At 35.0% G+C, this 12,171-nt stretch overlaps 2 protein-coding genes across 3 annotated transcripts; both read left to right on the forward strand.

Moving 5' to 3' along the window:
- Window positions 1-307: 307 nt before the first annotated feature.
- LOC107914555 (uncharacterized) lies at window positions 308-2,902 on the forward strand. Of its 2 annotated transcripts, none has more exons than XM_016843499.2 (7): window positions 308-609; window positions 859-916; window positions 1,021-1,326; window positions 1,404-1,452; window positions 1,536-1,630; window positions 1,775-1,890; window positions 2,551-2,902. In XM_016843499.2, the coding sequence occupies exons 1-7, from the start codon at window positions 458-460 to the stop codon at window positions 2,606-2,608; spliced, it is 834 nt and encodes a 277-aa protein (XP_016698988.1). In that variant the 5' UTR covers window positions 308-457; the 3' UTR covers window positions 2,609-2,902. The 2 variants fall into 2 exon arrangements, with proteins under 2 accessions (XP_016698988.1, XP_040955758.1); XM_041099824.1 differs by having other exon boundaries at window positions 415-609; window positions 869-916.
- A 761-nt stretch (window positions 2,903-3,663) lies between these two features.
- Window positions 3,664-10,735, forward strand: LOC107914545 (general transcription and DNA repair factor IIH helicase subunit XPD). Its single transcript, XM_016843489.2, has 12 exons — window positions 3,664-4,352; window positions 4,649-4,929; window positions 5,057-5,139; window positions 5,236-5,639; window positions 6,102-6,295; window positions 6,406-6,586; window positions 6,789-6,913; window positions 7,177-7,266; window positions 7,477-7,555; window positions 7,668-7,744; window positions 8,231-8,339; window positions 8,866-10,735. Exons 1-12 carry the CDS (start codon window positions 3,819-3,821, stop codon window positions 8,983-8,985), a joined length of 2,277 nt encoding a protein of 758 aa, XP_016698978.2. The 5' UTR covers window positions 3,664-3,818; the 3' UTR covers window positions 8,986-10,735.
- Window positions 10,736-12,171: the final 1,436 nt, after the last annotated feature.

Genomic DNA, 12,171 nt, shown 5'->3' on the forward strand with positions numbered 1-12,171 from the left:
AATTGAGTGACTGTTGATGTAATTTACCCTTTAAATAATGACTTAATAAAACATTTTACCTAAGCGTTTTGGAAATAGCAATGCATATACCTAGCACATGTGCATAAAGAGTTTGTTAAATAGATTTTAGGTACCAAATAAAAAAAATAGATTTCATATTAAAAAAACAGTTAAACTTGAATATCGAATCGAACAAAAATTTAAATACTAAATTAATAAAAAATGTTCAAGTGAAGTAACAAATTGGACCATAAACAAAGATTATATGAAGCGTTGAATAATTTTTAATGTTTCCAGAGCACGTGAGCTGGGTCACGTGTTTTCACCTGTTCTATACTTCTATTCCGACCGCGGAGATTCTGTATCCCGCCTCTAATCTTGTATTCAAATTTAAAAAAAAAAAAAGGAAAGAAATAAAATCAGAAAGTTTTCAAAGGATCCAAAGTGGGGGAAGAAAATGGAATCGACGGAAGGAGAAGGAAGCTCAGAGCCGGAGATACAGTTCACGGAGATCGAGACGACGGCCGAGTGCTTGGACGGCTCCCTCATCTTCCATGTCGTCAAGGACACCATCGGTTTCATTCTCTACATGCATCAGCAAATCCCTTCGTATGTTCCTTGCTTTCTTTACTCCTCATAAGAAAAAAATGAATAATTAATTTCTCTGTTTTTTATTATGAATTTTAACGAATGGATCCCTTTCGAATCCATCATCCTTTTGCTTATATTTAATCAGTTTGTTATTTTATATCATAGAAATTCTAAAGTTTTAACCGTTCCTTTTAAATACATTTATTTTAATCAACAATGTTGTATAGGATAATACTAATTACATAGTAAATTATACTTCATATCCAGCATTTTGCAGGATATCACTCTTGAATTCGACTTAATGCATACTGAATACAAAGAATTGGTATGTTAGCTTTGTTGGTTCATTTATTTGCACTTTAAAAAAAAAAAACCCTTAAATTTATCATTTTTATAATTTTTTTGCACCCTAAGAATTGTGAGTTTTAGGAGGTGGATCTTGCAAAAACTGAGTTAAAGGCATCTTTGCGACGAAAGCACATTGGCAGAATGAGAGAGGTTAAGCAAGGGATCAGAAAGATGGAAAAGTTTATGAGTACAATTTCAAGTCTTCAAAGTGCGTTGCAATTGTTAATAAGTCAAATCCCTAACATTCATGAGGTTATTTTGGTCCTTGGTACAAGTCCAATTCGGCCTCAGCATGTTTATCAGTTGTGTTTTTCGCATGCAAATCCTGCTCCGTCCGCTGAAGCTAATTTCATCAAAGGCAAAACAGCAGAATGGCTTTCAAGGAAGGTACCTATTGCTGCTGTTTCTACTTCAATTATGAACCGCACTTTTTGCGCCATGTAAATAGTTATTCTGTTTAACAGGCTATTAGGGCATTGATTTCGAAAGATGCAGGTTCCAGTTCCTATCCAGGTAGTTCCTTGAAGTATTTCTGTTGTCAATGCAAGTGAATCTGTGCAAGTTAAATTGATGGCTGTCTGTTCATTGTTTTCTAGGCCCTACAAAGTTGTTTCTGATGGTTAAAGCTCCCACCTCACTCAATCTGCCCTTGCATTTTCTTCCAAAACGTGACTTCAGATACAGTAAAAAGGTAAAGCGGGGGCTCAGATCTCCCATGAAATCATAAAATAAACTACAATTTAACAAATTGTTTATGCACTAGTGTTAGCTATATGCATTGCTATTTCCACTTTTAGTTTGTAAGCAGTAAGTTGATGCATCTTTCCTTTCCCAGATTGTGCCTTTCAGGTTACGGTTTAGATGCAGAACCCAAGGTTTGAAAATTGATGAGGATCACAATTCACTGCCTGGCAGATCAACAGGGATAGATTCTTCAAATGATCTAATCTGGTACAGGGCTTCTTTGCATCTAACTTATTTACTTTGTATCATAATTGTTGTCAACTGCTGTAGTTCAGAATTCAGATCCAACTATTTTGGTTCAAATGGAAAATTAAGATCCCCTTCTATGTAATAAACCTTTTTGGAAAAAATTTAAGCAGGGAAAAGGTTTAATATAGGTAAAGTCAAGATGGTTCAATCTTCAAAATTATCTTTTGAACTTCTGGTTTAAACTAAGAGACTGATTTTGTAATAATAGACTGTAGTACACGGCCATGAATGTCATTGTAAGAATGGTTTCAAGCTGACTGTGAAATCCCCATATTGACATTGAGAACATAGTCTTTCTCAACTCTAAAGCTGTATGTTTAGGTTATACTTTTCTAGTTCAAGCATGCAGAAGGTGATTCACACATATGATATTGGCAAACTAAGGTGCCCCACCACTTTGGTAGATGTTAAGTGACTATCAATATTTGTATTGATGTTCTCTTGCACTCATTTACAAGAAAACCTAGCAGCTGGTTACCTTGTTGAAGGTTGCTTAACTTGAAAGCGAGTCTTTACATATGGTTCAATATTTAAATCAAATTATCTTAGAGGATTTCACAGAAGTGTATGAATTGAGGTTGTCCCAACGTTGCTTATAACCTATTTCATTCTTTACAGGTTTCAGTGTCGGCATGCAATAAAAGGCATAGCATTCAAGACACCAGAAGAAGAATGAGAGGTTCATTGACCCATGATGAAATGCTGTCTTCCTGTCTCATTAAGAGGCTTGTTATACTTTCTATATGCATAGATGTAAGAGTTCGTACTAATTGATTGACAAAGCTGCAAGTTTGATGGCTGTGGTTGTAAATGGCCGATTACTGCACTCAACTTCAGCTTTATAACCTGCAATCTGAACTTCAACTTTGTATGTTATACTGTCTTATTGACTCCTCCGTTTTGTAGCTCCCTAGAATCTGTAAAGTTTAAGCATTACTTGAATACAATTATGCAAAGGCAATTTATTTGACGAATACATAACCAAAATATTTCTTTTGGTTACAAAGGTTAAAGCATAGAAAACCAAGATTTGAAACATTTGTGAAACGAGGATGTTGAGAGACAATGACAATGAAACCTAATCAACATCTACTCTCAAATTTTAAAGGTTTTTAAATGGGTTTGTACACTGTTTGGGGATGAATTTGGCAATATTTTTCACATTGGGCTTGAACATTTTTTTTATCTAAATTTGTTCTTAAACTTGACATTTGTTACCAAATTGAGGTTTGAATTAGGTAACTCTTTTCACATTGGGGTTTAAATAGTTTTTCTTGTTCAAGTTAGTCTTTGAATTTGATAATTGTTTCTATATTGACGTTTGAAAATTTTTTTTGGTCCAACCTTTTTTAATGAAATATCAAGGATTAATTTGGACAAAAAAAGTTTAGGCCTTGATTTGATATGGAAATAATTATCAAGTTTAGGGACTAACTTGAACAATAAAAAAGTATAGATACCAATGTCAGAATAATTTCCAAGTTTAGGGCTTAACTTAAAGAAAAAGATTCAACCCCAAATATGGAAACAATTATCAAGTTTAGGCCGTATATTAACCCTTTTAAATTTAGGTTGGGAAAAGGGCAAAGTCAAATACTTTTTTTTTTGGTTGGGGGGGGGGTTTTAATGGCTCGGCAGTTAAAAGGCCAGGGGCCCAGTGCTGAAGTGAAGCATAAGTCTCGGGCTAGCTATTGGTCCACTGTAATTTTCTGTTATTTGAGAAGTAAAGCAACTCAACTCAAACCAGAACAGATGAACGACCAATGGAGCCGAAGGTCGAAGTGAATGAACTCTCAGTCTTCGTTCTTTCTGCAACCCTCTGAACCTTAAACTATCTACCTTGTTTGAATCCGAATAAATCCATAAAAAATACTTGAAAGAAAACCATGAAGTTCCAAATCGAAGACGTCACCGTCTACTTCCCTTATGATCACATTTACCCGGAACAGTACTCTTACATGATCGAACTGAAACGAACCTTAGATGCCAAAGGACATTGCCTTCTCGAAATGCCTACCGGAACCGGCAAAACCATCGCGTTACTATCTCTCATCACCAGCTACTCTCTCTCCAAACCTCAAAGCCCCATGAAGCTCATTTACTGTACGCGCACTGTCCACGAGATGGAAAAAACACTGGCCGAATTAAAGATTTTGCATAATTACCAGATTAAACATTTAGGACCCCAAGCTAGGATTCTTGCTATGGGGCTTTCCTCCAGGAAGAACTTGTGCGTCAACCCAACGGTTGTAGCCGCGGAGAACCGTGATTCGGTGGATGCTGGGTGTAGGAAGTTGACAGCGAGTTGGGTTCGAGCTTTGGCGGAGGAGAATACCGATGTGACTACGTGTGAGTTTTTTGAGAGTTATGAGAAGGCTGCTTCTGCCGCCGTGTTGCCACCCGGAGTTTATACCCTTCAGGTATTTTAATATAACCAGTGTATAATTTGAGTTTCGGTTTCCAATTGTGAACCGAGTTTTGAAGTTTATTTAGGTAGCGTTTTGGTTGTTTACGTCCGGAAGTAGAAAGCAAAATGCGCAACAATTTAAAAAGCAAAGAATAAAGTGTTTTTGTTACAATATTAGTTTGAAGTTAAAAAGTAAAAGGAACACAAATTTTAACGACAAAAGGAATGATTTTATCTTTATATTGGACTGATTATGTTACAACTGATGTAACATTTTTGTAATCTCTGTTTTTGGCACTGTTCTTTTAGGAGTTGAGGGCCTTTGGGAAGGAGAAAGGGTGGTGTCCGTACTTTTTGGCTAGACATATGGTACAGTTTGCAAATGTGGTTGTTTATAGTTATCAATATTTGCTTGATCCAAAGGTGGCTGGAATCATATCAAAGGAAATGCAGAAAGAGTCCGTTGTGGTCTTTGATGAGGCTCATAATATTGACAATGTGTGTATTGAAGCACTTAGTGTTAGTGTTAGGAGACAGACACTTGAAGGAGCGACAAGGAATCTTAGTAGGATAAGTCAAGAGATTGATAGGTATGTATTCTTTTAGTAGGATTCTTTATGCCTCAAGTAGTTCTCCATAAATATTTTGGCGCAGCTTTTAGATTAGTTCTCGGGGATTATACCGTTGTCAATTTCTGAATTGGATCATGGTAGGAAGGTTCAAGGCCACTGATACAAGCATACTTCGTGCTGAATACAACCGACTTGTGGAGGGTTTGGTGCTGGGAGGAAACCTACCTAGTATGTGGAAAGTTCTTTTTCTCTAAATGTCTTCATCACTTTTTCTTTGCTTTGATGATAGTCGCACACCATCAATTTTACTATTTTCCCATGCAGTCACAGACAACTGGCTTTCAAATCCTGCCTTACCGGATGATATTCTAAAGGAAGCTGTACCTGGAAATATCCGTCGAGCTGAGCACTTCTTGCATGTTCTACGTAGATTGGTTCAGTATCTAAGTGGTAGACTGGACACTGAAAATGTTGAGAAAGAAAGCCCTGTTGGTTTTGTTGCCTCTATCAGTAGTCATGCTGGAATTGACCAGAAAACATTGAAATTTTGTTATGATCGTTTGCATTCACTCATGTTGACCCTAGAAATAACTGACACAGATGAGTTCTTACACATCCAAACAATATGTGACTTTGCAACTCTTGTAGGCACTTATGGTCGTGGGTTTTCAACTATTATTGAACCCTTTGATGAAAGGATGCCACATATTCCAGATCCTGTCTTGCAGGTTGGTCTTAGTTATTCTTCTTCTTTTCTAAATTAGTGATTTGAGTATGTTGGCAAACTTCCATATCCATGGAAATAACATAAGGGTTTTTTCCTACCATTAACATGTCCCTGTGATAATTTCCAAAATCCCCTTTTTATTGAGACCCTGCGTTTGGAAGCTTCATCTCTGTGTTGTTTTGTAGGGGAAGAAAATGAAGAAGATAAATTTTCATTGTTATTAGTTTTTGTGTATAGGATCTTTAATTTCATAACATCTATTTGTCAGATGTGGTCATATAGATGATTCGTTTTCCATGTTGACATCATTGTATGCCTCTGTTTCACACTGCAATCTAATTTAATGGTTTTCCTAGTGCTTGCATTCCAATGTATTCTACACATTTTTTCACTTAGAATATTATTAATATCTGATATTATTTAGTCATCTAATATTACTAAACTTCATGATTTGGCATTCCAGCTTAGCTGTCATGACGCTTCACTTGCCATAAAGCCTGTTTTTGATCGATTCCAATCAGTTGTTATTACATCTGGCACACTCAGCCCAATTGATCTGTACCCTCGCCTTCTTAACTTTCATCCAGTTGTTAGTCGTAGCTTTACAATGTCCTTGACTAGAGATTGCATATGTCCAATGGTTCTCACACGAGGAAGGTAGGCATATTTTAATCTTTACCTTAAACTTACAAAATTGTAACTTGTAAGATATTGAAGCCTCATAAATATAGTCATTGTGTCAATTACCATTTAGCTTGTTCTTGCAGCGATCAACTTCCTGTTAGTACCAAATTTGATATGAGAAGTGATCCTGGTGTCGTGAGGAATTATGGGAAGCTATTGTTGGAGATGGTCTCCGTTGTCCCTGATGGAATTGTCTGTTTTTTCGTCAGTTATTCATACATGGATGGAATTATTAACACTTGGAATGACAGTGGGATTCTGAAGGTGAGGATATTTTCTCTCTTTTATGTGCAAGGAATTTGGGCAATTTTCACTCCCTTCTGGCTTCTACCCTTCTTTATTTTCTTTCATTTTTTTCCCTTGCCTCCTATATATAGGACTGGTTCTTGTGAATAACCTTATATTTGTACTGAAAGTAGATATATATCGTTTTCCAGATGAAATGTTATTAATCCATCTCTTGTAGGAAATAATGCAACATAAGCTTGTCTTCATTGAGACGCAAGATGTTGTAGAAACGACATTGGCTCTGGACAATTATCGCAGGGCTTGTGACTGTGGAAGAGGTGCAGTATTTTTTTCTGTTGCCAGGTACCATTGATAATGAAATGTGTAATTTTAATCTTTGTTAGTAGAGTGTGCCATATACGTTGGTAGTTAGACAGGGTCATGGGCTTAGTGTCACTAGATTGTTAAGGCCATTCTAAGTTTGTTTCTGTCTTTGGTTCCATTTAGCCAAAACCGGTTGTCTTCATCATGATTTCTTCATACTAGCAGTGTATCTAGTATAAAGAGAGGGGACGTAACTTTTCACATCTTAATGAAATTACTTGGAATTCTCATGTATGTTGCAGAGGAAAGGTTGCTGAAGGTATAGATTTTGATCAACATTATGGCAGACTAGTAATCATGATTGGTGTTCCTTTCCAGTATACGTTGAGCAAGTGAGTGAAATCGAATCGTTTAATTACCTTTCCAGTATACGTTGAGCAAGTGAGTGAAATCAAATCATTTAATTACCTTTCCAGTTTCCATTTTGCTTATTGCACTTTGTAGGCATAGGCAATCTATAGTTACAATAGTTTTCTATTAATGAAGTAGCATAAGTTAGACTTTCCATGTTTGCATGTCAATAAACTTCGGTTTTCTTTCAGGATATTGCTGGCAAGGTTGGAGTACTTACGAGACACATTCCAGATAAAGGAAGGAGATTTTCTTACTTTTGACGCCTTGGTATGATTCTAAATCCATCTTCGTCACCAAAAAAAAAAAAGACTTGCATTCCTTAACATGTAATCATGAAATGTGACACCTGTTTTCTTGACCATGGGACTTTATTAAGCAGAGGCAAGCTGCTCAATGTGTGGGCCGAGTTATCCGTTCAAAGGCTGATTATGGGATGATGATATTTGCTGATAAGAGGTTTATATATCTCCCTGCTCTTTTTCCTGTATATTGAAATTAGAAGTTGTGTCCTTGGGCTAGAAGAATTGCCTTTTTCAGTTACCTGCACAAAGTATTTGAACTTATGGCTCTTATTGTTTGTCTTAATTTTATGGCTGGAAATAAACATCCTATGTTTGAAATTTTTGGAAGCTGTTATTCTGTTAATTGCTTGTTAAGGGCTATGAAAATGGGGCCTGAAAGTTTGGTATTTCTTTATTGAATCTATTTCTTTTTGGCATCTTTCATATTTTTAGCTAGTATAGTAAGGAGTCAATAAGAAAGCTTTGCTAGAGTTCTGTAAGATGACATTTTGAGCCTTCTAGACTGTTCATGGTGATTTTTCTGTATCTTACTCATCTTTTATTATCTTTTATTTGTTAATAATTCCACGTCCTGAAAATTTTCCTATTTTCATGCTCAATTGGACTTCTGATTTATTAGTTGATTTTTTAATTAATGCAGATATAGCCGACATGACAAGCGCTCAAAATTGCCAAGTTGGATACTGTCTCATTTACAAGATGCAAACCTGAATTTGAGCACTGACATGGCTCTGCATATAGCAAGAGAGGTGTGTCCTTCCATTTATCCTTGAAAATTTTTTGAACACTTGGGATAAAAAAGATAAATGCCTTCTAGACCATAACATTATTAGTTGTATATATAAACAAAAGTATAATCAAGGTTTTCTCCAATGGTTAGTTGTATATATAAATCAAGGATATAGTAATGAAATGGAGTTGTTTTGACTTTTGAAGTCATTTGAATTCCCTTAGAAAATTACTTTTATATGAATCATTGAGGTGGTAAGATTATAAGTTGAGACCCTTCTGACTGTTCTTTTTATACTAAAAAGCATATTTTGTCTGTTACGGACTTGTGTGCTTGGATTGAAATCATGTATAGATCATAGACCCTGGAGAAGGTTGATTTTTGTATCAGTTTTTCTTTGTTTATATATGATGATACAAAGTATTAATATTTTTGATATTTAAATATCAGAATTACCATATTAGAAGTTAATGAGCTATGGCTCTCATATCTGATCATTGTGATCGGTTTCCTAAGTTTTGCCTTCTTTTTCCTTGGGAGTGCAGTTCCTAAAAAAAATGGCTCAACCATATGACAAGACTGGTAGCAGTGACAAGAAGACTTTACTCTCACAAGAAGAGATGGAGAAATTGGGCGACGGAAGCATGCATGAAATGTCGTATTAAGGTTCTTCTCCTTTATCTCTTAAATTTTTCAGATTCTGAAATTTTTATCAGCAGGGAAGCTGTTGATGTTTTAGCGGATTAGTGGAGTATAGCCGCAAAACTTTAAAAGTATTTGCAAGAGCCATTGCTATCTAGCTAACCGCTTCCTCTTCACCTCCATTGCTGGAGCTCTTTTTCAATTCAATTCTCTTTTATTGCAAAAAAGGAGAAGGTAATAAAATTTCTAGAACTTTGAAATATGATTTTATTTATCAAGCTTTTTTCCCTTTAAATTTTCCTTGAGTAATGATTACATTGATTAAAAAGAAAATATGGTTTAGCTCGTACTTAATAGTGTGACCAAGGCAATGTAGATAATATGCTCAAATTTCCACCAACTTCTTTGTCTTGATCAATAAAAAAATTAAGTAAAATGGTAAGAAAAAATCATGTAAAATAATAGAAAAGTAGCCATATCTTTGGCTGGGGCACCAGCAGTCTTCTTCGGTCACAACTCACAAAGTGGTAACTGGTAATGAATTAGTTCTTAGTGGAACCTCCACTTAATTGTTGATTTTGTCTTAATTGACTTTTTCTTATCACTTTATTTGCACTTTCTTGTTTTGGGGTTATTGTAGAGATTAGCTTAACTTTTGTTTTGATATGTGAAGTGCTTTAATTATTCGTCTCGAGTCTTCTTCTATCACTAGAAGAAAAATGCTGATGCTTTTTAGTTTTAGTTTTAAAATAACACTGGAAAAAAAGCTTGTATTAAAATTGATATTTGTTCTGAAGCTGTAATGGGCATAAATTATGAGGTTATTTTGTATGATAATCGATTAATTAGTCCAAGTATGCACCATGCATGCTAATTGCTATTGCTTGGTGTTTTTGAAAATGGTGGTGGTTTTTTTGGGGGTTCAGTCCTAATTAATTTGCAAATCGATATAGAAGTGGATTGATTGCAAAAATTAATTGTTGCTCAATTCAAAAAACAAGAAAGCCTTGACCTCCCTACTCTTTTTCTACTCTAAAATTGTGGGGGGGGGGGGAGGGTTACAATATGTTGCTTTTCTATTATTATTTCATAAATTTTCTTAAATGTGAAGCTTTGGAAATTTTTAACTTTTTGTTGGGAAAGTTGCTGTTTGTTCCATGTCCTATTATAACAAAACTGTTTCTTTGCTTGGGCCATCGTGTTGGGCCTTGTACACGTTTTGGTTAAGCTGAATTTGGTCCACTTGACTGTGACATGTTTGACAAAACTAGAAGCATGAGTTGATTTGATTAGTATGGAAATCTTATTATATCTTGACGATTAAAGATCTATTTTTTTAGAGATAAATATCAGATTTATTCAATGTAGTTTTTCAAGGATTTATTTGTTGATTTAAAGAAGGTTAAAGCCTATCAAAGCACGATTGATTGACCACTTGAAGAGACCTATAAATAGGTTGTTTTGTGCCGCACATCAAGAACAGTTTTGGGGCGTCTTTGTTGATTGTTTTGTTGTATTTTCTTTTGGTTATTTTGTCACTCTTTTAGGTATTCTATGGAGAGTTTATTGATTGTATTGTGAGGTATTTGGGGGAGTGATTTGTGACAATTAGGGTCGGTATTGGTCTCGCAGTTACTTCTTTATGTAAGGGTAGATTGGGCTTAAGCTAATAGGTGATCCAGATGAGTGTTGAATAAAATCATTCCCTGGGTAAGGCTTCGCAGATGTAAAACTGTTGTGTCTAATTGCATTAACAAAAAATGGTTGTATCGATCTTTTTCTGCTCTTATTTTTACGTCGCCTATTTTTGTTTTAATTACCGTTACAACAAATGTTAAACCAAGTTGATTTATCATATAGTCACATTAATTATTTTTTCAATTGGTATTAGAGCGGACTTTGAGAGTTGTTCAAAAGAGATCCTAGGTTACGGTTTGCAATAATGAAGTCCAAGAAAAAAAGTCGTTCTATCCCTTGCCCATCTTCGATGATTAATGTATCAAATTCAAACACTGACATTAATGAATGTGTGTTTAGTCATATGTTGAAAAACATGAAAATGCTGTGTTCAATTAACAGTCCTTGAGGGAAGAAGTTATCATTTTCAAAAGAGAAAAAGAAAGGTTCACAATTGGGGTTAAAGAGAAAGATAATGTGATTATTGATCTTACAAAGGTTAATAAGATGCTTGTTGGGACTATTAAGAGAAAAGATGAGATGATTGTTAAAACTAATGTAACTTTGGAAGCAACTAAGAAAGAGCTAAATGATGTCAAGTCTATTCTTAAAAAAATATGGAAGGTTAAGTGAAGATATCTTAATTGTTGGGAGATCTGAACCTAATTATATTGTACTTGGTAAGAAACCTACATCTACAAATTTTGTTAAATCTAATGAGATTATTGCTACTTTTTCCTACGAGAAAGGTAAAAAGAAGAATGAAAGGTAAAAAGAAGAATGGAAAATATGTTTGTTACTATTTTGGAAAGATCGAGCATCTTGGATTTCATTTTGATAAGTTGATGAATGATCAAATAAGGAGAAGTACAAGGAACACTTAATCTAATGTTGCAATAATTAATGGAAGAACACCTAGACAATAACATATATCTAACAAAGAGAAAGGAAAATTTGTACGTCATTATTGTAGGAAAGGAAGGCACATTAGACCCCACTGTTTTAAGAAGATGCAAGATTGGAAGAAGTTTAGCTGGGTTGCTAAACATGTTCGACCAGCAAATAAAACAACGAGAATGCAACATAAGTACATTTGGGTAAGGAAGGATTGAGCACATTTAAGTAATGAAGATCAACATTTGATTGATGCTCGTTTAACTCTTGATAACCATCTTAAAGATATATCGATGATTGGAGAAATGACGTTTAGGTTTTGTGGAAAAGATTATTGTTGTTCCACGAGCTAGAACTCCTCTTGTTGATAAGGTAACATTCGATCTCATCCCCACTAAACAACATGTAAGGGGTGAATAGAGTAAGGGGGAGTTATGATGTTAATTTGGTGATTTTGTTTACTTTGATTTCACTTATGGTTGCACTTTTGACATCTTGTCTAAAAATGGGAGAAATGGTAACAATAAATAAAATGTTTTGTTTTTGGTTATGATTGCTACATTTTGCTTTGTCAAAAGGAGAGATGATTTTACATTATATATGTATAACCTTGGTGCATGATATTGATTGTATGATGA

This window comes from Gossypium hirsutum, chromosome D08, assembly GCF_007990345.1.
Source record: "Gossypium hirsutum isolate 1008001.06 chromosome D08, Gossypium_hirsutum_v2.1, whole genome shotgun sequence".
In the NCBI taxonomy this organism is placed as follows: domain Eukaryota; kingdom Viridiplantae; phylum Streptophyta; class Magnoliopsida; order Malvales; family Malvaceae; genus Gossypium; species Gossypium hirsutum.